Source organism: Cryptomeria japonica, chromosome 10 (genome assembly GCF_030272615.1).
Source record: "Cryptomeria japonica chromosome 10, Sugi_1.0, whole genome shotgun sequence".
NCBI classification, from domain to species: Eukaryota; Viridiplantae; Streptophyta; class Pinopsida; order Cupressales; family Cupressaceae; genus Cryptomeria; species Cryptomeria japonica.
Window position 1 is genome coordinate 238,947,364 of NC_081414.1, and position 27,147 is coordinate 238,974,510.

The 27,147-nt window shown below is 37.3% G+C and overlaps 1 protein-coding gene across 1 annotated transcript; it reads right to left on the reverse strand.

Annotated features, from left to right (window-relative positions):
• Positions 1 to 18,415: 18,415 nt before the first annotated feature.
• LOC131858879 (uncharacterized) lies at positions 18,416 to 22,155 on the reverse strand. The gene is made up of 2 exons (XM_059212348.1): positions 21,808 to 22,155; positions 18,416 to 18,922 (listed from the first exon to the last, which is right to left on the reverse strand). Exons 1-2 carry the CDS (start codon positions 22,153 to 22,155, stop codon positions 18,416 to 18,418), a joined length of 855 nt encoding a protein of 284 aa, XP_059068331.1.
• Positions 22,156 to 27,147: the final 4,992 nt, after the last annotated feature.

Below are 27,147 nucleotides of genomic sequence, written 5' to 3' on the forward strand. Positions count from 1 at the left end.
CATGCTCTAGGTGCTTGCTTCAATCCACACAAGTCTTTATGTAGCCTACACACCATATCACTGTCTTCTGATAAGCCAAACCCACCTGGTTGTTCTATATACACTTCCTCTTCAAGTATTCCATTCAGGAATGCAGATTTCACATCCATCTGATACACTTTGAATCCCTTGAAGGCTGCAAATGCAAGTAGCATTCGAACACCTTCTAATCTAGCTACTAGAGAAAAGGTTTCTCCATAGTCTTCTCCTTCTTCTTGAGCATATCCCTTACATACCAATCTTGCTTTGTTTCTTACCATTGTCCCATCTTCATTCAGCTTGTTTCTAAAAACCCATTTGGTGCCAATAACATGTTTATGCTCCGATCTAGGTACCAAAGACCATGTACCATTCTTTTCTATCTGGTCAAGTTCTTCTTCCATAGCCTTAATCCAGTCTTCATCTTTGTGTGCTTCTTTAAATGTTTTGGGCTCAAATTCAAAAATCATGCAAGAACTTTCTCTGACCTTTCTTCTTGTAAGAATTCCTGCATCCTTATCTCCTATGATCTTCTTTGTATCATGATGCAGCTTTACATACCTAGGAATGGTCTTGGTTGATTCCTCTTACTTTTCCTCTTCATCCTCATCTTCATCTTCATCTTCATCTACATCAGCATCTACTGGTGTAGGAGCACTGTTACTTGTACTTGGTTGTTTTGCAACCGGTTCCTAGAAGGTTACATCTGGTTCATCTACCGCTTGCTCATTGTCAGTTTCCTCAAGTTTCTTAGCAGTTTCATCAACTCTAACATTGATACTTTCAACAATTCTCTGAGTTCTATTGTTAAAACACTTGAGAGCTTTTCTCTTGGTGGAATACCCTAGGAATATTCCCTCATCATATTTTGCATTAAACTTGCTCTGATATTCACTTCTCTTGATATAACACTTTCTACCAAACACTCTAAAGTAGATAACTACTAGAGTTTTACCAATCCAATATGCATAAGGAGTTTTCTCCTTACCTTTCTTGATGAGTACCAGGTTCATAGTGTAGACTACAGTGCTCACTGCTTCTCTCCAAAAGTGTGAGCAACCTTCCCTTGAATCAGCATCGTTCTGGCTACTTCAACTACAGTTCGGTTGTTCCTTAATGCTAGGCCGTTCTGTTGTGGAGTCCAGAGGGTAGACAATTTCCTCTTAATGTCATTCTCTTCACATTACTCATTGAATTCTCCAGAAGTGAACTCACCTCCTTGATTGATTCTAAGGCATTTAATCCTCGTACCGCTTTCCATTTCAACTAGTGATCTAAAGCCTTTAAACTTTCCAAAAGCTTCAAACTTGTCTTTCAAGAAAGTGACCCACATCATTCTTGAGCAATCATCAGTAAGAATCATAAAGTACCTATCTCCCTGAGAACTCCTTGTTTTCATAGGACCAGACAAATCAGTATGCACAAGATCAAGTAAATTATCTGTTGTGAAAGATTTACCTTTGAAGGTTGAGGAAGACATTTTCCCCATTTCACATTCTTTGCACAAAGGATTCTCTGTTTTGTTCAGCACAGGCAATCTTCTAACTACCTTGATCTTACTAGCCTTCACAATGTTATCAAAATTTACATGGCAAAGTCTCCTATGCCATATCCAACTGTCATCAAACTTAGCCATTAGACATTGACTGATATTTGTATTCAACTAAAACAAGTTACCTTTGGTCTGCATACACGTGGCCTTCAGTTCACCACTCTTTCCTTTTATTCTGCACACTCCATCTTTGAATTCTAGAGTAAGTCCTTTATCATTCATCTGAGCAACACTCAAAAGGTTATGCCTGAGAACTTCTACCCAATACACATTGTCAGCACTACTTTTTCCATTAAGAGAGATGGACCCTTTTCCTTTTACCATACATGGTGCATCATTACCAAATTGGACTACACCTCCATCATACTCTTCCAGAGATAGAAACTTTCTCTAGTCACCAATCATGTGGTGAGAACAACCACTGTCAATAATCCACTCATTAGAATTATCAAAGTAGGAGACAAGAGCCTACTTGTCTGACACATCTTCCTTAACGGCTACAAACACTATGTCTTTGCTTTCTTCATCTTTTTATTCATCATCAGTGATGTTGGGAAAAATGGTGTCTCAACCTTGCATTTATGTGAGGTTACTATTTATAGTAAGTTTTCATTTGAGCACGAAATGGTGCGAAACTCTCCCTGAAGCTTCCGGTTGGCTAGATAAGCATTCCGGTAAAGTTGCGTCGCAAGGTCACAGCTAGTTTTGAAGATATTAAAGTTTTCGTCTTGGAGGGGTGCAATAAAATGTTTAAACTTAAATTTGGGGACTTTAGAGGCTCCGAAACGCCCTAAAAAGTGGCCGTAACCGGCAAAGCAGGTTACGAGGCGATAGAGCACTTCACGAGCTTTCCGGCGCTTCAAACGGTTCGTCAATCAGACACCCGGTTCTCAAGTTATGGCCTCCGGAAGTTTGTACTCCTGAAATAGGAAAAATAATTTGTATCGGATACATAAATGAGCTGTAAAAGGGAGCGACACATGTTGATGTGTACTTTAACATGTCATAGGGCATCTAGAAGGGAGATAAGGTCGGCTACACCTTATTGGGTGGTTTTAGCCCATGGTTTTGTAATACTGTTTGACGGTTTCTTGTATTGTATCTCCTATTTATGAGGTGTGTGAGATAGAGGTTGTGTGTAAGAGTCTCATGGCTATTGAGTTGCCTCTGAATCTCTGATTAGTGGTACTCCTGCGAAGAGCTTGCTCTGCAAGTATGTTGTAATCTGTTTTTGATTGCTGAATAAAATATTGAGCTGCTTTTGGAGAGTGGGGTTTTTCTCCCGAAAGGGTTTTCCCCACGTAAATCATTGTGTTGTGGTATGAATGCTATTATATCTATTTCTATTTTCTGTAACTGTTGTAATGATCTGAAAAAGTTTTGCATTACCCTCCTCTCAAGGTTAGTGTAGGGAGTTGTTTCCGCTACTTAACTTCCTTACAAGTGGTATCAGAGCCTGATCACCTTTGGTTTCAATTGTGGGCAGTTGGGTTTTTTGAACTAATCCAGATTTGAGTGGGAGCTTGTGCAGAAGACACTTTGTGATCTTGTTGCAGGAATATTCAGATGGCGAGTTCGTCAGGGAGAATAGAGGTGGAGAAATTTAACGGAAGTAATTTTGAGATGTGGAAGTTGAAGATGGAAGATCTGCTAATAGATCGAGATCTTTGGGATGCTATTGATGCGAATGTCCAAAGGCCCTCAGATCCTACTGCGGCAGCTCAGTATGATGTTATGGACCGGAAAGCCAAGGGTCTAATCAGACTGTGCCTGGCAAACTCTGTTCTAATCAATGTCCATGAAGAAAACTCTGCAAAGAAGCTATGGACTAAGCTTGGTGAGATGTATCAAGTGAAATCTTTATTAAATCAAATTTTCTTAAGAAAGAAATTGTATTCCTTGAAGATGGAAGAGGGTGGACGAATTGCAGACCACCTAGAAGCATTCAATATGATTGTGGCTCAATTAGTATCCGTCGGTGTTAAGATGGACGAGGAGGAAAAATGTCAGATCTTGCTTTGTTCTTTGCCTGATTCGTGGGATTCTCTTGTTATGGCTATCGGTAGTACTTCTGTTGTTTTGAAATCTGAAGACGTGGTGGGTGCCCTACTCGGTGAAGAGATGCGAAGGAAGGTATCCATCAGTTCAAAAGAAGCCCTAACTGTTCGTGGAAGACCTAAGGAGAAAGGCAAGAAGAATGAGAAGCATGGCAAGTCCAAATCTAAAGGGAGATCGAAATCTCCTGGAAAGTCCAAAGTCATTTGCTGGAATTGCGGTAAATCGGGTCACATCCGTAAGGACTGCAAAGAAGAAAAGAAGAAGAAAAAGAAAAAGTTTGATTCTGATTCTGAGTCCGACAAGGAAGATGGCGATGCATTTATTGCGGCTTTGGCGACTCATACAGGTAATGATGCCTGGCTAATTGACTCAGGTGCATCTTTTCATATGACTTCCAATAGAGCTTGGTTTTCTGAATATGAAGGATTTAATGGAGGTAAGGTGTACTTGGGTGATGATTCACCTCTAGACATTGTTGGTCGAGGTAAAGTTAGAATCAGGTTTTCTGATGGTAGAATAAAAAGGATTAATGGTGTGCTGCATATCCCTGGTTTAAAACGAAACCTGTTATCTGTGAGCAAACTAATAGATTCAGGTGTGCAGGTAGTCTTTTCTGAAACAGGATGTAAGATGATTAAGGGTGCTATGGTAGTTGCTAGAGGTGTCAGGTTTGGCTCTTTGTATAAGCTTGAAGCATACACTGTTGAGTGTAATAGCACTTCTGTAAAAAGTAAATCTGCGGATACTTCACTGGAAGATTTGAAGGTTTCACCTTCAGCAGATGGAAATGGTTTTTGGGTACCTAAGGGTGCTCTTTCGTCTGAAGCAAAGTTACCTGCAGAGAAGACTATGTTATGGCACCAGAGACTTGGCCACATTGGAGAAAAGGGTCTAAGGACCTTGAAAAATAAAAATCTTGTTGAAGGTTTGAATGACTGTAATCTTGACTTTGATTTTTGTGAGCATTGCATTTATGGAAAACAAAACCGCGTTTAGTTTTACTCGAGTTCTCATAAAACTTGTGGTGTTTTGGATCTTATCCATTCTGATGTGTTTGGTCCAGTAGATGTCTCTTCGATTGGAAAATCCACATATTATGTTTCATTTATTGATGATTTTAGTAGAAGGACATGGGTTTATTTTCTAAAGAGTAAATCTGAAGTTTTTAGTCATTTTAAAGAATTTAAAGCAATGGTTGAGTTGCAGACTGGAAAGAAAATAAAATGTTTGAGAACTGATAATGGCGGTGAGTTTTGCTCTAATGATTTTGATAGATTCTGTAAAGACTGTGGAATTAACAGACAGAAGACAACTCCGTATTCTCCACAGCAGAATGGAGTTGCAGAAAGAATGAACAGGACACTGATGGAGAAGGCTAGGAGTATGTTGAGTGGTGCTGGTCTCGAACAAAAGTTTTGGGCTGAAGTTGTTGCCACTGCTTGCTACCTGATTAACAGGTCTCCTACATCAGCTCTTGTTGATAAAACGCCTATGGAAGCATGGTCAGGTCACAAGCCTTCATTGAGACATCTTAGAATTTTTGGTTGCGAGGCATATGCACATGTGCCAAAGGAGAAGCGAACAAAGTTAGAGAACAAGGCTGTGAAATGTATCTTCGTCGGGTATAGTTATGGTGTGAAAGGATACAAGCTTTGGGACCCTGTTGCACAAAAGGTAATTCACAGTAGAAGTGTTATTTTTAGATAAATTAAGTCTCCTTCTGTTACATTGCAGCCAGAACAGACTAAAAAAGAAGATGTGATTCAACTTCCTTCTACACCTGAAAGAGTTGAATCGAGACCCCTAGATAGGCAAGAATTTGAGGAGAGCTCGTCTATCTCTGAATCTTCAGAAGAAGAGGAAGAACCTCCAACTCAGCTTGTTCGAAGGTCTACAAGACATAGACAACCACCTGAAAGGTATTCACCTGATGATTGGAGATGTATTTTTGCTCTGAATACTAGTGTGGATGAACCGAAATCTGTAGAAGAGGCATTAGGTATGAATGATGCAGAATCCTGGAAGATTGCTATGGAGGAAGAAATGGCAGCATTGAAAAAGAATGATACATGGGATCTTGTACCATTGCCTGAAGGACGAAAACCTGTTGGTTGTAAATGGGTGTTCAAGAAAAAGATTGGTTCAGATGGAAGCATTGAGAAGTATAAAGCAAGGTTGGTTGCAAAAGGCTACTCTCAGGTTGAGGGTGTTGATTACGGTGAGATATTTTCTCCTGTTGCAAAAATGACGTCCATTAGATTTTTGCTTTCTATTGCTACTACTTATGATTTAGAGGTTGAGCAAATGGATGTGAAAACTGCTTTCCTTCATGGTGATTTGGAGGAAGATATTTATATGACACAGCCAGAGCACTATGTGGTGAAAGGCAAAAGAAATTTGGTCTGTAAATTGAAGAAATCTTTGTATGGCCTCAAACAAAGTCCTAGGATGTGGTACCAGAAATTTGATACATATGTGTTGAGTTTGGGATTTGAACGTTCTAAATCAGATCACTGTGTTTATTATAAATCTTATGGTGATCATTTCTTATTCATTGCATTGTATGTTGATGATATGTTATTCATTGGTAAAGGGAAAGGTATGATTTCAGAACTGAAGTCTCAGCTCGCTGCTAAATTTGAAATGAAAGATCTTGGTGTAGCAAAGCACATTCTTGGGATGGAAATTAGAAGAGATAGGGTGAACAAAAAGCTATGGCTAGGCCAGAGTAAGTATGTGAATTCAGTGTTACAGAGGTTCAACATGCAGAATTGTAGACCATTGAGTGTTCCTTTTACAGTTGGAATGAAACTATCTATTTCAGATTGTCCTACATCCCCATTGGAGATGGAAGACATGAGCAGAGTGCCTTACCAGAGTGCGGTTGGAAGCTTGATGTATGCTATGGTCTGTACTAGACCAGACATTGCCCAAGCAGTGGGAGTACTTTCTAGATATATGTCTAATCCTGGTAGAGTTCATTGGGATGCAGTCAAAAGAGTCTTCAGATATTTGAAGGGCACTTCAGAGTATTCTTTGTGTTATCATGGTAATTTAGTTGGAGACATGACTTCCCTTGATATCCATGGTTATGTGGATTCAGATTGGGCAGGTGATATTGATAGCAGAAGATCCACCAGTGCTTATGTGTTTACTTTGTTTGGTGGTGCAATTAGTTGGATGAGTAAGCGACAGGCTGTGGTTGCTTTATCCACTACTGAAGCAGAGTATATGGCAGCTACTCATGCTTGCAAAGAGGCCATTTGGCTTAAGAGACTGTGTTCATATATTGGAATAAAACAAGGTACAGTGACAGTTTACTGTGACAGTCAGAGTGCAATTAGCCTAGCTAAGAACCCGACATTTCATGCCCGGACCAAACATATTGATGTTCAGTATCATTTTGTTAGAGATATGGTCGAAGATGGTAGGGTGAAGCTGGTTAAGGTGGAAACTTTGATGAATGTTGCAGATGCTTTAACTAAGGCTGTGAGCACAGAGAAGTTCAGATGGTGTTCAGAGTCTATGGGCCTTATGGCCCCTAGCAATTGATTCATTGTGTTGACATTCCCTTCCACTCATGCAAGGTGTTCGACAAGTGGGAGATTTGTTGGGAAAAATGGTGTCTCAACCTTGCATTTATGTGAGGTTACTATTTATAGTAAGTTTTCATTTGAGCACGAAATGGTGCGAAACTCTCCCTGAAGCTTCTGGTTGGCTAGATAAGCATTCCGGTAAAGTTGCGTCGCAAGGTCACAGCTAGTTTTGAAGATATTAAAGTTTTCATCTTGGAGGGGTGCAATAAAATGTTTAAACTTAAATTTAGGGACTTTAGAGGCTCCGAAATGCCCTGAAAATTGGCCGTAACCGGTGAAGCTAGTTACGAGGCGATAGAGCACTTCGCAAGCTTTCCGGCGCTTCAAACGGTTCGTCAATCGGACACCCGGTTCTCAAGTTATGGCCTCCGAAAGTTTGTACTCCTGAAATAGGAAAAATAATTTGTATCGGATACATAAATGAGCTGTAAAAGGGAGTGACACATGTTGATGTGTACTTTAACATGTCATAGGGCATCTAGAAGGGAGATAAGGTCAGCTACACCTTATTGGGTGGTTTTAGCCCATGGTTTTGTAATACTGTTTGACGATTTCTTGTATTGTATCTCCTATTTATGAGGTGTGTGAGATAGAGGTTGTGTGTAAGAGTCTCATGGCTATTGAGTTGCCTCTGAATCTCTGATTAGTGGTACTCCTGCGAAGAGCTTGCTCTGCAAGTATGTTGTAATATGTTTTTGATTGCTGAATAAAATATTGAGCTGCTTTTGGAGGGTGGGGTTTTTCTCCCGAAAGGGTTTTCCCCACGTAAATCATTATGTTGTGGTATGAATGCTATTATATCTATTTCTATTTTCTGTAACTGTTGTAATGATCTGAAAAAGTTTTGCATTACCCTCCTCTCAAGGTTAGTGTAGGGAGTTGTTTCCGCTACTTAACTTCCTTACAAGTGACACCTTCATCAACTGCAACAAGACAATTTCTCCTATTTCCTCCTTTGAACTTTTTAAACTTCTCTGGTTTGTCCTTATTATCACTATTAGGACAGTTTACAGCAATGTGCCCTATCCTATTACAAGAAAAATATTTCAAAGGGAGATTACCTCTGTATTTTCCAGTTCCCTTAGGAAGTCTCTTGGCAAGAAGAGATTCAAACTCCATTAGGATCTCCTCATCATCCAGTTCTCTACTTTGTCTAGGCTCACAACTGGTACTAAACTCTTTTCCCTTTCTAGATAGTGCAATAGATGCTCTAAAGGTTGAATCAATCTTCTGAACACTGCCATCATAATTGTTTAGCTCATATGCGGTCAACTTAGCAATGATAGAATCAAGGGTGTAGATGTATAAAAATGACCATATTTCTAAATGAATATTTTATGTTCATTTCTCTATTTGATTAAATCCAATTTAATTAAATTATCCACATTCTTCTATTTTATTAAATAAATTATTCAATTTATTTAAATTAAATTCACTATACCCATTTAATGAATAAATCATTTTATTCAATTAAATCCCCCCATTCCACTTTTAATTAAATTTTAATTTAATTAAATAGTTATCCCAAATTGAATAAATCTAATTTATTTAATTTCTCCAAATTGTAACCAAATTGAATGAAAATCATTTAATTCAATTAAATCTTATTACCCCCCCCCCCCATCCACTTGCAAAATCCCAAACCCCTTCCTAATCCCTTCTAGAATCTTCTAATCACTTCTAATTAACCTAACCCTCCTCTAAACTTTGTCACATCCCTAAGCAAAGGGAAGTCACTTCTCAAAAACCTTAAAGTCTTTGATAACCATTAAAGGTTTTCAACCTTCAACCACTAAATCCTCAAAGTCTTTGAAAACCATTGAAGGCTTCCAACCTTCAACCACTTAATCCCCAAAGTCTCCAATAACCATTAATGGTTAACTCAAACCCTCCCACATGGTTAAAACATTTGTTTTGACTCAACCTCTACCCAACCCAAAGGTCTCATCAGGCCATTAATGCTTTGACCATGATTATCTCTTAATCATTTGCACAAAGGTTTATCCTTGGATTAAATCTTAATCCATTGGGTAATCCTAATCTAGACTTGACCCTTAGCCTTTAGATAACCATGAGGTCTTCTTAGGCCTTTAATGCCTCCAACCTCTTCTCTCAACCCAATCCTATGTTGACACTTGTCACCATTTTATTGGTGCCAATTGTGCACATGGATCCTCAACTTTCAAACTTGGCCCTTGATTAAACCATTCAATCTTGACCATCCATTGCCCTGTTTGTGCTATAAATAAAGCTCTCATTCCTCCATTCTTAACAATCATCTTTCAAATTTGAAGCATTACACTTATGCTCAAATTCTTTCAAGCTTTCATATCATTTTTATGCTCATCATTTAGCCTCTTTTAGATCAGAAATTAGACTAAATATGCATGTTTAGAATAATTTCTTTATCATTTAGCTCAATCATAGATTAAATATAGTATGCTAGGATAGTATTCATACTAATCTCATCATCTTATCATCTAGTTTATTGCATTCCTAGAATCATACATAGCTTACAACACATCTCATACTAAAATCAATCAAAGCATCCCTCGTTCTTGCATTTGCCATCCCTAAACCATTTTGCTCAGTAATCTGAGAGCAAAAACATTGGTTTGAGGGACATTGTGAGATAGAGAACCATGGGACCCTCCTTGGGAATCTGAGTAATACTACGTTACTCCATAGCTTGCACCAAGAAGTCTTGTGTGTGTGTGTGGACTAGTTATTTTACATATTTTCACATATTTAGTTTTATCAGCCCACTTTTCCCGCATACATTTCTGGCGCCCACCGTGGGGCTCGAACCCACGACCACAAGGTAGTATCATTCTTGAAACCAGACGCTCAATCATCCATGTCTTATATAGGCGGTATCATTCTTGAAACCAAATGCTCGATCATCCATGTCTTATACAGGAGGTGTCATACCTGAAATCAATCTTAATCTCATTCCAATCAATCTAATCAATCTTATCAAACCCATGCATGCCATCACTATCTACTCTTCTATCTTTCAAACAACATTCTTCTCCTTTCGAGAGATCATTCATGTTTTGTGTGCACGAACGATCTCCCGAGGGGGCATTATCATATCAAATCTCAAAACAAATCCAATATCAGTTTCCACATCACAACAAAGATATCAAAATCAAACTCACATCAACAACATGAAACAAATTTGCTCATCTACATCAAGTTCAAAATCCTATCATTTCATATCAACTTGTAACACAACTCAATTTCTCAAAAACCATATCAAAACTTGTAAAACAACTCAAGTACCAAAATCACATAAACTTGTAAAACAACTCAAGTTTCCCACCCATATCAGCTTGTAACACAACTCAAGTTTCCAACCCATATCGGCTTGTAATACACATCAGGCTTCCCACATCAAACTTGAAATAGAACACGCAAATAAATCATATTTTGATCAAAACAACACATTGATATCTACATAACTTGAAATATCTCACATCAAAACAAGTTATACTGACACTCATATTGGACAACTACATAAAATCATGACAGCACGACACAAATATCGAATCTGGCATCACACATCAAATATCAAATCTGGGGCATCACACATCAAATATTGAATCTGGGGCATGACTTGCAAATCAAAGAGTGACACAAACAAAAATTGCATTTGATCATAAATCATGATAAAGCATCATTTTCTTTGAAATAACATGTGCACACACGTCACTTCAAAGAGGGGCAAAATGTAGACGTATAAAAATGACCATATTCCTAAATGAATATTTTATGTTCATTTCTCTATTTGATTAAATCCAATTTAATTAAATTATCCACATTCTTCTATTTTATTAAATAAATTATTCAATTTATTTAAATTAAATTCACTATACCCATTTAATGAATAAATCATTTTATTCAATTAAATCCCCCCATTCCACTTTTAATTAAATTTTAATTTAATTAAATAGTTATCCCAAATTGAATAAATCTAATTTATTTAATTTCTCCAAATTGTAACCAAATTGAATGAAAATCATTTAATTCAATTAAATCCTATTATCCCCCCCCATCCACTTGCAAAATCCCAAACCCCTTCCTAATCCCTTCTAGAATCTTCTAATCGCTTCTAATTAACCTAACCCTCCTCTAAACTTTGTCACATCCCTAAGCAAAGGGAAGTCACTTCTCAAAAACCTTAAAGTTTTTGATAACCATTAAAGGTTTTCAACCTTCAACCACCAAAACCCTTAAAGTCTTTGAAAACCATTGAAGACTTCCAACCTTCAACCACTTAATCCCCAAAGTCTCCAATAACCATTAATGGTTAATTCAAACCCTCCCACATGGTTAAAACATTTGTTTTGACTCAACCTCTACCCAACCCAAAGGTCTCATCAGGCCATTAATGCTTTGACCATGATTATCTCTTAATCATTTGCACAAAGGTTTATCCTTGGAATAACTCTTAATCCAATGGGTAAGCCTAACTTAGACTTGACCCTTAGCCTTTAGATAACGATGAGGTCTTCTCAGGCCTTTACTGCCTCCAACCTCTTCTCTCAACCCAATCCTATGTTGACACTTGTCACCATTTCATTGGTACCAATTGTAAACATGGATCCCCAACTTTCAAACTTGACCCTTGATTAAACCTTTCAATCTTGACCATCCATTGCCCTGTTTATGCTATAAATAGAGCTCTCTTTCCTCCATTCTGAACAATCTTCTTTCAAATTTGAAGCATCACACTTATGCTCAAATTCTTTCAAGCTTTCATTTCATATATGCTCATCATTTAGCCTCTTTTAGATCATAAATTAGACTAATATGCATGCTTAGATTACTTTCTTTATCATTTTAGTTCAATCATAGACTAAATATAGTATGCTAGGATAGTATTCATACTAATCTTGTCATCTTATCATTTATTTTATTGCATTTTAGCATCATACATAGCTTACAACACATCTCATACTAAAATCAATCAAAAGCATCTCTCGTTCTCATATTTGTCATCCCTAAACCATTTTGCTCAGTGATCTGAGAGCAAAAACGTTGGTTTGAGAGACATTGTGAGATAGAGAACCATGGGACCCTCCTTGGGAAGCTGAGTAACACTACGTTACTCCATAGCTTGCATCAAGAAGTCCTGTGTGTGTGTGTGGACTAGTATTAACTAAATTTTCACATATTTAGTTTTATCAGCTCACTTTTCCCGCATACAAAGGGATACCTTTGTCTTGTCAATAGATCTCAACTCCTAAATAGTGGAAGCCCTTATTGCATAGACCAGTAATAAGGTTCTCAAAACTTTGCTAACAATGGTGGAATCATCCATTGTACCTCCTGCACTCTTGATGTCTCCAACAACAATTTTAATGCTTATCCCATATTGTTGAATGGTCTCTTCTTCAACCATCCACATGTCTTCAAACTTTCCTTTAAGGATTTCTTCCTTAGCCTTATTTACATGCTCATCACCACCATATATAGACTCTAGAGTATCCCATACATCCTTGGGATTGTCTTTGTCTTGAACATCTATAAACTCAATATCAGATAGACTACTATTAAGAGCTTCCATGACTTGCCCATTCTCCTGAATTTATCTTCTTTGATCATCAGTGAGAGTACCAATAGGGACAACATAAGTATTCTCAACATAGTTCCAGTATTGAGCACCCATGCTTTTAATGTATATCTTCATTCTGTTTATCTCTGTTGAACTTAGGACCTTCCCTCTTCATCATTAGAATAGGACCTTTTCCTCAATCGGTTAAGCTTATAACACAGAGGACCTGGAGGACACTCTGATACCAATTAAGGAATAATGATGAATAATAAATGCTCAACAGATACTAAGAGGGGGGGGTGAATCAGTATAGACAAAAACTTTCTCTAACAACTTAAACTGCAAAGACTACACTAACTGGTAAATAACATCACTGATCTAAATCAAAGCAATACCGGTAAAACACAGTGACTACCAAAGTCATAAACTGGTAACACTTAGATCTTCACAAAACCTACTATCTCAATTCCACTTCACCCATATGCTTAAACAAGTAATACATCAGAGATATAATGACCACTGGATCAGCATGCTTTACCACTTAACAGAAAATACTAAGACATCACATGAAAAAGAATCACGCATAACACACTGATTTTTCACGTGGAAACCCAACTGGGAAAAACCACGGTGGGGATGAATACCCACAAGTTGTTCTTGAACTCTTATGAAGTCCACTCTGTTAGGAGCCTAGACTGGTTAAATACTTTACAACAGGGTCTGCTAGGAACCAATCTTGCTAGGGATCACTTGGTTAAGGGATGGCTAAATACCCAGTTAGAGGTTAAAACCCTGTTAAAGGTTATCTTGTCAGAGGATTTAAAGAACTCAATGATTTTGAGTCACCCTGTTAAAGGATTTACAAAAATCCTATTAAAGCTACCTGGTAAAGGGATTTTCCAACTGCTGAAATGGTTAGAAGTCAACAGGAAATACACTGATCTGATAACAGCACTTAATGCCAAGGAAAATCCACTTTAGTTCCTTTACATTTTCAATCACACTCTATAGATCTCTACTCACTGCACCGGTCTGGAAAGAATCAAGTATCTCTTCACTTGGATACACACATAACATTTTCCAACAACTTCACAATGCGAATCATCATCGATCTTATAGACAACAGTTAGATCAGTGGTAAAAACCCTAAACCCCTAAGCATATAGGTTAACAATACAGTCGGTCCAATCCTAACCATTCAATCACATTGCATAGGGTAAAACAATCTTGAATAAATCTCAAGACATTATCCATCATTTGTTCTTCACCGCTTCTGGAAGCTAATAACCCATAACGCGCTCTCCACCATCTACTAAGATTTTGCACATTCCCGAGGTGGATAGAATCAATCTTATTCGTGCAAGATCCTCAAGGAAATTCTTCACGTGCACAAGGCTAACGTGGCAACACAATCTCATCTTCATTTCAATGCTAACTCATCACAAAATGTCATCGGTTGAATTGCACAGACTTGAAATGCATCAACCGAAAACCCTGAAGCTGAGACTACCAACCGTTAGTCATATCAAATGAAACCCCGATACAAAATTTGCATATACCGGTTCATATTCCAACATACTGGTTCACCTTTTCACATATACTGGTTCACATCATCATACCAGTTCACTTCATATCATCATACCGGTTCTCTTGCCAGTTTTCTTTCTTCAATATACCAGTTCATACTTCAGCATATTGACATCAATGACAACATACAATATCATCATGTCATCCAACTCTGCACATATGCCAACAGGTGTGCCTTTTCTTTTGTTAACCCATGCAACATTTTGGTAGCCTATTAACTTACATGAGATAAGGTTTCTCTCTTTTATCTTCACTTTTCCTTATCCCAGGGGACCACTGCATAATCATCTATCTCATGTGGGATAAGGTTTTCTTCATGGCCTACTTTAACTTCTCATGCAATGGGATAAGGGAAAAAAATCTCTTCGCTCTAACATTTTTTGACTATCATATCCCGCATGACTAGCACATGATCTTTTCAACAACGTGGGATACTGAGGTGCCACTATTTTTTTATATGCTTATCTCGCGAGACCACTTTGGACAATAAGCGATGCAGGATAAGAGGGACTGCCTTGTTCATCAAACTTAAGTTATCCCGCAAGGTATTCAACACTTGACCAACATGTTGTGGGAAAAAAGGAAACATTGTGTGCACCACATAATTATTATCCTGTAGGGTCATACACCTTCAACTGCACATGATGCGGGATATCAAGGATCACATAACCTGCACGTTATTGACATCCTCTACTGCGAGACCAATACGACCAACCAGTCATGTTATTGGCAACCCTGGTTACATAACCATTGTCTTATTAACACTTGTTGACACATAACCATCTTGTTATTGACACTTCCTATCATATTACACAATAGCCTTTAGTCATAGAGATAGTGATAACCTATGTATTATTGATAACTTAGTCGCATGTTATTGAAATCTGCAGTTACACCTTTCCTTTTTCAAACCAGTTTGCTTGATGCCTTCACCACTATATTGCCCTTTGTCTTTATCCAATTACTTGTCCTCTTAGAACATTCTAGGCTTGCCTTCTGTATCTCCTTGTGCATAAAACATGGTGTGTTATATGATGATGCAATAGTACATATGCCCTTGATCCTCTATCCACCTTTATCAACCTCCATGTATACTGATTTACTGATTTAACCTACACAACTTTGCTACCCAGATACAACACTATATCAACTACTCTGATCTTCCTCTAGGATGTTCATCATTCTTGCATCGCTGAACTTGCCATCTTGATGTCTCTTCATGCCTTTGTCAAAATAGTTGTCCTGATATTATATGTGATCTTGATGGTGTTTGCATCAACATAAGGTATCTGATAACCTTATCAAGGGGTATTCTCTTCACCCTCCTTTGTCAATATAGTTGTCTCGATACATTGATATTGGAGTAGTTTGTTCTATTGATATTACCCAAAACTACTACTCCTCTTATGTTATGCTATCACGATGTGTGGCTTTGTTATGGTTTTTTGGCATTGCTATCCCGATCCAACATAAAATGTACATGACCTGACATTGGCATGACATATCGATAGAAATTTCCTCCACACAACTTGGTATCGACCTAGTTATTCCGATATGATTACTTCACCTACATAACACTTGATTGGTATAGCTATCCTGATATTGCTTGTGATGCTTATTTAACAGACCATAATGGGATCAGTATAACATAATGGAGTCTTGCTGATATACATGATTTATTGTTTTCACAAACCCCATCATCCAGATATCCAATAAGAACTCCATAGACACATCATATGGAATTGTGGGAGTCTACAACATTGTCTTCTTCAATAGTCTAATCCAACAACCTGATCACTTTGATCTCTTCTACTACATCTACAGCCTGCAAGTTGACCTGCCTGGTTAACATCAATGGCATCAATGGCACTCTTCTACAACTTTATTAGCCTTGCACACAGACATGTTGACATTAATGACAACTTCAATGCCAACAATCTCCCCCTTTGGCATTGATTTCAACACACACAGACTTCTCATTCTCCCCCTTTGACAACAATGGTAAAGGGGCCTAGCTGCCAGTAAGAATTCACTTAATACCAACTTAAATAATTCTCATCACTCTCCCCCTTTGAATCATTTGAAATGCCTGAGCATAACCATTATGATTGTGTGCACCTCTACTGGTTGCATGCTAGATGAACCATTATTACAATATAAGAATCAACACCAATACTACTTATAAAAATTCAAATCTCCCCCTAAGAGTTGTAGCCACCATGTTGGATGACCCTACAAATGTGCATGGATGCAATTTGACATGTATTTCTTGTAGGTCCCCCTAAACTATACATCTATTTTCCCTTGACCCGATGCATGTATCATGATTGTAATCATGCATGTACCTTTTGTCACATATTTGCTACAATTCTTCTTTCATGTGTCTTCATGTTGGCCTCTCCTCTGAATTATATATTGTATGCCTGTTATGCATGAAATCTCAATGCTACTTCATTTTCCTTCATACAATCCTCTTGCAGACTCTTTCATTACATTTTTAGTTACACCATTATGATCAAACATCTGATTCAATAATTTTGATCCCATTGTACTCAACCAAAGTATTTTCAATAATGTCAGTGAGACAACTTGTATGAAAAAACCTCTCAAACTAGGACTTTAATTAATCCTTTCATATCCAAGTTCTATTGCAACATTTTGCTTACAATGGTTGTCTATAACCTCTTAATATAAACTATCTTTATATTGAGAATTTCCTTCTAACAAACTTCCACAAGTGCAACCCTGCACAACCTCATACTTGTGAGTATACAACCACAAGCAAATACCATTCCACGGAGAACAATATGCCAAGGCATCAACTTTAAAACCTGTCATCTTACCCTCTTCCACCAAGTCCTCTTTTTGAAGTTGGTATTCATCATATCTACAGCAATCTATCCTTAAACTTATCCTTCTTAATAATTTGGGGGCAAAGAATATGATCAATATGTATCTCCCCCTAATGTCCTGCGTCTCCTTTAAGCCTTATAAGATATCACATGTGCATTGAATGCACAGTGCTTGTCCATGGCCATATTCTCTTGTTTCCTTCTCCAAACTTGCTGGACTTCCCTTCTTTTCTCAGGTACAACATTTTGAGCAGCATCTTCCATCTTTCTTGATTTGGAAATTTTTGCCTTGCAATACCTTGTAGTGTGGCCAAAGTTGTTGCACTAGTCGCACATCATGTTCATCCCAAACAAAGGGGTAGAGAAGTGTGTGCTAAATTTATTTCATATTCTTCTCCAGACCATAACATTGTGACCAGTTGATGGAACAAACTAATTTCTTGACACTCTAGGAACATTTCTTACTTTGTTCCATGTAGAATCATGTCTTACATAATGACCATTATAGTTATTCATTACATTTTTATTGTAGGAAGAGGTGTAGGAGCTTCTATAAGACTGAAATATTTTCTTTCTACATGCATGACTCATATGACTAACTCTGTTACAATTGTAACATACAACATTTACATTTCTTGTTGTAGAAAATTGACTCTTACTATCATAGATGGGAGCATATCTATGTGTGTGTCTACAAATTGACATATTATGTCCATATGCATTACATCTTTGACAAACTACATTTTTATTTCTAGAGAATGCACCTTGATCATTCCTAGACCATTTTCTACATTCACTTGCTCTATGGCCATAACCATTGCATAAATGACAATAACTAGATAAAGGAGACTTGTAACTTACAAATTTATTTTGTCAAATGTGTGGAGATCTTGCTGACTGGTTTGCTCCATTTCCTCTTCTATTATTATTGATCTTGAGATGCTCATTGGCAGCAATCACACGTTTTGATTTCCTCTTGTTCTCAATCTTGTGTGCAGCAACATTGTTTGATCTCCTTCTTAGGTTCTTCACTCAAATGAATCCTTCTTCATTCAACTTGCCTTTTTCTTGTAAATCAACATTATTCTTTCTCGTAGCAGCATCCTGAGTCTTCAAACTTTTAGAAGTAGTGGTCAAATCAATTTTCTTCCTCAGAGCATTTTTTACTATGAAAGTTTGTATACTACCATTATCATTTGAAGACAAAATGTATCTCCTTCTTAGATGTGTCCTTGCTGGTAGAGAATTGACCAAAATCATATCCAACACCTTCTGTATCCTTGGAGTGCTTTTCATTTCTAAACATCTTATCCAAAGCCTCAATGCTATTTCCATATTTGATTCTCATCTTGAGCTCCTCTTGACACTTCTCAAGCTCTTCCCTGAGAATTTCAACTTCATCTTCCAACCTTTGACACTCCTTTCCTTTTGTTTCTACTTCTATCTCCAACTCCTCACCCCTTCTCTTCTTGGCATCAAAATCTGATTTTACGCCTTCACACATCCCTTTGGCTTCTTCTAGTTGAGTTGTCAACGTGCTGATATTCTTATTGGATTCTTCAAGGCATTTGCTTAGTTGATCACATTTTTCTTGGACTGATTTTTTGTAGCATTTATATTCTCTCCGAACATTTTTTAGCTCTTCAAGGGCACTTATTGACTCACCTTCAAGATCAATTTTATCTTCAATTTCTTCTTCCTATTCATCACCTTCATCATCATTGTCGAATACATCTTGCTTCCTAGATTGAGCTCTACTATCATTTCTTTATGTATGCTCCTCACCTTGGACCTCTTGTGCCATGAAAGTGTGAGTTTTATTTTCATCTTCACTACAACTACAATATGATCTTTTATTATCATTTGTACATATGTTTGTTCTATTATTCTTCTTGCTTCCACAATCTGATTTAGTGGTGCTAGGCTCATTTCCATAGATTTTCTTCAGTCTGTCCCAAATACTCTTTGCCGAATTAGATCTCTTGACCTTTGAAGACATGTCATCAGATAACCCACCGAGAATAGCCTTCATTGCTACAACATTTCATTCATATTCTCTTTTGGCGTTAGGGGTAGTTGCAGGACTAGCAAGGACAAAGTATCCATTCATGACTGACATCCAGACATCATAACCTAAGGCAGACAAATAGACTTCCATTCTACAACTCCAAATAAAATAGTTTGAACTATCAAACATAGGTGTAGGAATTGGCTCAAATTTAAACATTATGCTCACAAACCAGAATCTACCCAAGCTGGAGAAAGATTTACTACAAGGGAACCTATGGCTCTAATACCAATTGAAGGAACACAATGAACCACTAAGAGGGGGTTGAATTAGTGGTAATCAGTAAAAAAATTACCTTCTAAAGATCTAAGCAATAATAAATTTAATCACAAGGCCATGAGAAAATATTTTAAACACATGAACACACACACATAAGAAGCAACCCATAACATAAGTGCATACGAGGAAACCCCACAGTGGGGAGAAAACCTCGGTGAGAAATGTTTCTCGATTCTACCACTCCAATCTAGCCTCACAGGTAAAACTAATTACAAATTTTAGCGCACCAACCCAAGGAGCACCAACCCCTGAAGTTTATGGGCACCAGCCAAAAGGAGCACCAACCCCTATGGTTTATGTGCACTTACTCAAAGGAGCATCAAAGCTAAGGAGAACCAACCCCTAGCTCTGAGCACCCACTTAGAGATTACAATGAGTATAGATTACAAATACAAATTAGATACCTTGTTGCAAATGAGTTTTTGCAACACCTTACTGATCTACTCTCTTTTTGATCTCTTCTTCTCTATTCTTTGATCTCTATTTGTCTATGCTCTTGATCTCTTCTCTTTGCTTTTTGTCGTCTGCTCAGATCACTTCTTCTCCTCTGCCTTTCTGTCTTGGCTCTACACACTCTGGTTTTCACGACTTTCTCACTTGGTCTCTTCTGCTCCTTGTGTTTTGACCATACAACCACACCACATGACTCTCTATTCTTTCCTTAGCTTCTTTTCTTCTCCACACTAGCACACACTCATTTAAATCCTATTAACTCACACTATGTCAACAAGTCTATGGTTTTGTATTTAGCATCTGCCTCCAAGAGATCCGTTGGATCATAACTCATCGCATCCATGACAATCATTGTTATTCCACGTTGTCATGCCACATAGTCTATACAATTTCCTATGCACATGCAGATCACTCATTCAATTGATCTTGTTGGCAATCCGAGTTCCCAGACACACAAATAGCCAACCTATGTTCATGAACAACTTTGGATCTGATTCATTTATTTTCTAGACTCAACCAAGAGGACTTGATCATAATTGTCATCACGGCGGTTCCACGTGCCACATCATCCCTAAGTTCACTCTACCTACTCTGCCACTTGTCCACACAACTCTCCCATCTCAACTACCTCAACAACTCTTGTTGAATTACATCAAATGCCTCTCCATTCAGTTATCTCTATATCTACAATATTTCCCTCCAAGAATAGATTCAAAATCTAATCTCCTCGACCTCTGAGAGATTGTGTTTCCTTACTATTGGTTAACAGATTTGCCCCTTTCTTTAAATTATATTTAAATTACAATATGACTCTTGCACACCCTTTTATGAAAGGAAGACAAATGAACCAACAGTTGGGTGAACCAATTTAAGGTTCATCCTCTGCATTAGAGGGCAGCTCCTCATGAGATTTACAATGAATTTTTATGCAGAAATTTTAAAAATAAATACACTTTTCACTAGAAAGCGCAGAAGGCTTTTGCATTCATTCATCAACACAAAATAATGTTATGAAGAATGAAAAGAATATTATTGAAGATCTATTTCACATGTAGAGCTCATAGACTTCTACTTCCACACATGTTCATTCCATAAACCCAAAATAAAGTAAACTTAATGTAGTGTAAATACTAATCGATTCTCTCTCATGTCTCACAGGACAAGGGGGATCAGTGTCATTCAAACAACAATGAAGATTACCTATAAACGATGAAAATCAATGAATCCACAAACATAGAGAGAATCGGTAAATGAAACGATATATTTCATGCATCAAGATATATCCCAGCAGAGATTGCTAATCCTTCAAACACACAAATTTTAAAGATTGCATCCAAAATAGCATTTTCATTCAAATACCAGAAATATCAGTTCTAAGAAATTCAAGGAAATCCAATCTATTCCTCCAAATCACAGATTTTCGGACCCTCCCTTAAACTTACTTACATAAATAGCCCCCAGGACAATAGTTTGTTACATCATAACTAAAACTTGTAACTCTACCCTAGAGTTAAAGAAATTGTTTACTTGAAAACAAATGAAACTAAATAAACAACAACTGCAGATTGGCTGACAGCTCATCCATTAGCTGATCAAGGCTCCATCGTGGCAAAGGAGGTCGCTAATTTATCCTACTTTGTCATGGAACTATGCATGTTATGCCACTCCAGATGTACTACCGAGAAATTCAAGATGACTTGAAAATACGGGAGTCCAATATGTAAGATATGTTGCTCCCAGACCTCCTTATCCATGTTTACCTACAACACCCAAGCTTTATGCACCTCCAAATGATCAGAGCAAACTGTGAATATTGACTCTATTCTAGCCACCTTTGAGAAATCATTAGTAGTCAAGAACTTTGTTTCCCTGATGAACTTTATTTCCTTAAAGAAATTTTCCATGTCTGCAACAGCTTCAATTGTTTGAGCATCTTCCTTCATGAGTTGAATGTCAATACACTTAAGATCTTTTTGCATTGTGTCAATCAGATCTACCAACTCTTTAAGCAACCTTCTAGATTCCTCATGGCTTTGTTTGATGATTGAATTTTGCCACTCTACATTCTTCCTCGACACATAAAGCACATTGTCATCCAAACTCTCCATGGGTTTCTCAGCTAAGAACTTCATTACACCGAATTTTTGTACATTGTTCATTTGTGCAAGTGCTATCACCCATTTAGTCCTTTCCTTTTCATCTTTCTAAGATCTTGAAATCATCCTCTTTGTGGATGATTCAAGTGTTAGGGTTCCCAAAGATACTAAGAGGGGGGGTGAATCAGTATCTAATCGATAAATGGAATTTTTGAACTTATTAAATGAATTGCATTCCAAAACAGTGTACCGGTAAACCATAATTAATGCAGTAAAAAGAAACAATAAACAAAACATAGAAAGCACACCATAACACAATATTTTTAATGAGGAAACCTGGTGTGGGAAAAACCTCAGTGGGATTTGTGACCCATAATATTCACTTACTGGCCAATAAGTGAATATTACTGATACAATAGGGGCCTACACATGCAGGAAGGCCAATTGTCTAAAGCTCACTGCTTAAATACAAAAGGAAGTCACACTGACTTACAAAATGGATTATGTAAATCCAATATCATGTACTACTTTGGTTCAGCATCTGCTATGCTAGGTTCAGTACCGGTTTAAGCTCTTGTAATAATCATAAACCTTATTCCACAATCTGCCTTAATATTTGCACATAATATCCATCTATGCATATCCCTTTCTACAAATATTCTACAAGATCTCATACTTATATATGAGCCTTATTACAATATGCCATGTTGGCTTACAAAAAGGTATTACAATAAAATGCATTAAAAAAAATCTTGTCTGCCAGGGTGTCGATTAATCATCTTTTCGTTGTCAATGAACTGTATGTTGGTGTAGAGTCTATCGGTGTTGGTGCCATAGGATTGTAAGGTTGCCATCAATGAAAATACCTTCAATCACCTACAGTTCTCATTGGAGTGTGCAATACCAACAATCTCCCCCTTTGGCATTGATGGCAACACCCATGAGAAAAATCTAAAATTGTATCCAAAAATTGAAGTCCAAAAATCTTACCAAAACTGTGTGCTCCCCCTGAGCAGATGATCTATCAATATTTTTTCTCTTTTCTACTACTCCCCCTTTGACATCAATGACAAATGTTGTGAAAATTTCAACTGAGTGCAGTTATTAGCTGGAACCCTATAACTGGTTGGTTACAATCTAAAATAGGTTAGCTAATACAAAATTTAGGCTCTGAGTGAACCTGTCACTATCTTTTAATGTTGCCTCTATTCTTTGAATGGTACCGGTGAGTTTATGCATTTTCTCTTCCAGTGTCTTCAGTCCCTGAACAAGTTCCTCTGAGATCTCTTTTCTCAAAGAGATGAGGTTATCAAGCTTTGGATCGAGTCTTCTTTTAAGTTCTTTTGCCTTTCCTTTTATTCTTTCCTTTTCCTTCTCCAATTTTTCAAGTTTTTCTTCAAAACCAGCTATCTCCTACTCTATAACTGATATTGGTTCAAAGGAACCAATGATGTTGTCAGCTATATCATTTATTTCTTTTTGTACTTTACTGATCTCCTTATCTATATCCACTGTTAAGAGATTAGTCTTACATGTATCTTTGTATAATTCCTTAAACTTCATTATTGTTTTATTCAATGCTGGTAAAAGGGTATCAATGTGTCCCATGCACTTCTTTATTATTTCATCAAAGAATTTCTCTTTTTCCTTATCCATTTTCTCTTTAAATGTCTTTTCATTTATTTGATCAATAGTTAATATGTTGTCGGTGATGTACTTAGACAATGTGTCTAATTGGATCAAAGAATCTTTATTGTCTACATTGCACATGGGTGCAATCAATTTAAGGATAGGGATGGTATCATCTATAGCCTGTATGCTAATACATTACAATCTGTTGTTTTCTTAATAGAATCCAATAATACCTCTGTTACATTGGTTGGCCTAAATTCAGCCATGGAGGTTCTGGATGACTGTCCAACTGCCTTCACAATTTGTAATCCATCAGTGGTAGTAATAGATTTGCTTTCCTCTTTCTCTAGAGGGTCAGTTTGAGTCTGCATCTCCACTACCAAAGGTTTAGGTTTTTCAGTTGTAGCCAGTGGCACTGTCTCTATATGTACCTATGAAGGAGCATGTTGCTCTACAAGTTTCTCTGTGTGTGTCTCTGATGATTTTAGAGTGGTATCCACTTCTGGTTTTTCTGATTATGACTCTGGGATTTCTATCAGTTCCTCTTTGTTTGCCTCTGTACTATCTACTGCCGGTGAGTCAGTAGTTTTTTCAGTCTCATTAGTTGTCGGTTGCTCAGTAGATACATCAGCATGTACACCTATGGTATCTTCCTTTCCTGTATCCAGGGAATCATTTGATGTTTCAGTTTGTTGCTCATTCCCAATTTCAATATTTCCAACTGTGATGTCTGTTGCTAGTGGCTCAATTGCCACATCTCTCTTCCCAGTTGTTTCCTTATCAACAACAATATTGACTTCCTATCTGTCAATGTTCATTGTGTATAACACTTCAGAACCAGGGTGTGTGTCCTCATGTGGTGTGTCCATACTCTCTGTTACCGGTTGTGTGTCAACAGTTTATGCTGGTGGATTATTAGAGGGACGTGGGGGCAAGTTATCAGTTATCTTTATGCTAGGAGGACCACCTACTTTGCCTTTCCCCTTATCCTTGTCCTTTTGGTATACCTTGAAGGTTTTTGTCCTTTTAAGTTCTTCTTGTTTCTCTTTCTCAACAAAGAATATGTCCCATTTGTCAGTTGTCTCTTTTGAGATTTCATTAACCCTGTGGGTCATTAGATTTACATGTCGGTGTCCGCTAGAAAAAACTGTTTTGTTATCTTCACTGATCAATTCATCAATTTCCTCAACTGATTTCACTAGATGTATGGCTAGCAATTTCTCAATCTTTATTTTCTTGTCAAGTTCCATAATAACTAACCTTTTAGCATCTAACCGCCTATATAGATCACTAGGCAAGTCATCTACAACCTCTATTACAACTTTCTTATAAATATCAAGGTGTAAGATGATGCTATTTTCATCACTTTATTTCTCCTCATTGGTAAATATATCATACAATTTTCTTACATTAGATAAATTTCCATCATCAGTTATCTCATTTAGTAGGTTGTCAAGTGGAGGAATGACCTATTTTTCCTTTTTCTTTCTAGGTGTCAGCTTCTTGGCTGGTGGCCTCACTGCCTGTTGTTTCTTCCTTGCCTTCTTTGGTGTAGGAGAGGGTACCGATGAAGGTTTTCTCTTCCTATCTACTCTTTTAAACTCTGCGGGGATTTCACTGTCTGATGAAGTTTCAACCTGGTGAGAGATGAGCTTCCAGTTGTAACCCTTCTAAGTCACTCTCCTTGATACCAGTTTTATTCAATACATCCTGTTTGATTGATTTAGCTTGCCTTGTTCCTTTCCTAACTATCTGTTTAGTTTTCTTAATTCCTTTCTAAGATTGAGTACTCCTTTCAATTATTTTAGCATTCCCTAATACTTTTTCTTTTGGCTCTCTAGGGGCTTCAAGTAGGGCTTTGGCATATGTTTCGATTATGTTCACATCAGCCTCATATCCCATTTCTGTTACCCAAACATTTCTAGGAAGAATTGCCTCCATCCAAATCTCATCTTTCTTAATTACAAAACAAATTTCTTTCTGATACTTGTCTACAATGCTTTGTGGTAATCTCTCCCTTGTTTTCATTTTTGCCTTAAAGGCTTGGAAATACTCTGTTATTTTGTTGTCCTTGTTTGTCCCCATACCGGTGAATATATCTAACAGTTGTTTCCCTACTGGTATGTCATAACCAAAGTCTTTCTTGCCTATACTGGGAACCTCTTTTGTAAGATATAGCATTAAGCATACAAGAAGATTACCAAAATGGAAAGTACCTTTCTTATCTCCTTTGATTTTCTTCAAATTGTCAATCAACTCATCTTTCAACCATTCACATACATCTATCTTAGCATTATTGTTAACCATATCATATGCACTTTTAATACATAGACTGGAAACTGAGTTCAGTCGATTAGCATGTGTGGTTTTGTATCCTAATATCATGCTAATGAATCTAACATTCTCATCATTTACATAATTAACTCTTAGGGATCTGATGTCATAAGTTGCACCTGTTAAAGTCATCATTGTGTTATTTGAAACTTTCAAAGTTTTATCTAGCCTGCTACTAGTGGAAGGTAAGCCAGTCACTGCCCTAACTGCTTCCTTAGTGATTTTATGAATGGAGTCAAGCCAAAAGAATTTAGCATGAACTCTACTAAGCACAATCCTTGCAACTTCCTTACAAAATTCTGGGATGTCAAGGATTTCCACAAAACCTAGGGTCTCAATAACCTTATGTTCAAGTTTCACAACTCCACTATCATCACAGATAACATTTTTGTTCATTTTCATGATTTCCTAAGAACCTAATTCCTTAGTGTGGTAATGTATGTAAATTATAGGGTCTTCTGCATATGCAACTCCTTTAGGGATTTTTGAAAATGCTCCTAGGGTATCATCTTGTTTCACTACCTTAGGGATAATTTTGAAAACGGGTCTAGGGCACTTAATAACTTCAATCACAGTAGGGTTTGCAATGAATTTGGGTGTAGAGGAGGAAGCCATTGTTATAAATACCTTAATCTGCCTTTAGGTATGTGTGCTTGGATGATTTGCTTCACTTCTCACTAAGGATGCCTTCGCTCGGGTTTTTCATGCTCTCAGGAAACTTGAATGCTCAGTGAATGAAAAAGAGCCAAAAATACTTGCTTTATAATGTCATTTCCTTCAACTACCACATTTAATGCATGTCGGTTAAGTGAAACTTAACACATCTGTCGGTAAAGAAGTAATTCAACTTCTTACCATTGATTGAGGGTAAATTAGTATGTTTTTCAATTTGTTGCCATACCCCTAAAATATTTCTCTTCAGTTAGATGAAGAGCCTCCTGCTGGTGGAGTGATACTTTGTTCTACCGATGAAGGAATAGCTTCACTAACACTCTGATCTGACTTTTTAATCCATTGTTTTGAGAATTCTTGCTTTACCTCTTCAACCTTTCTTTACCTTTC

Coding starts and splice junctions, on each gene's coding strand:
- LOC131858879 (XM_059212348.1), bottom strand. CDS start 22,155: ATGAAGTTCTTAGCTGAGAAACCCATGGAGAGTTTGGATGACAATGTG. Junction 18,923..21,807: donor TTTGCTCTGATCATTTGGAG/GTGCATAAAGCT, acceptor GGTGATGAATAG/GAAGAAGAAATTGAAGATAA.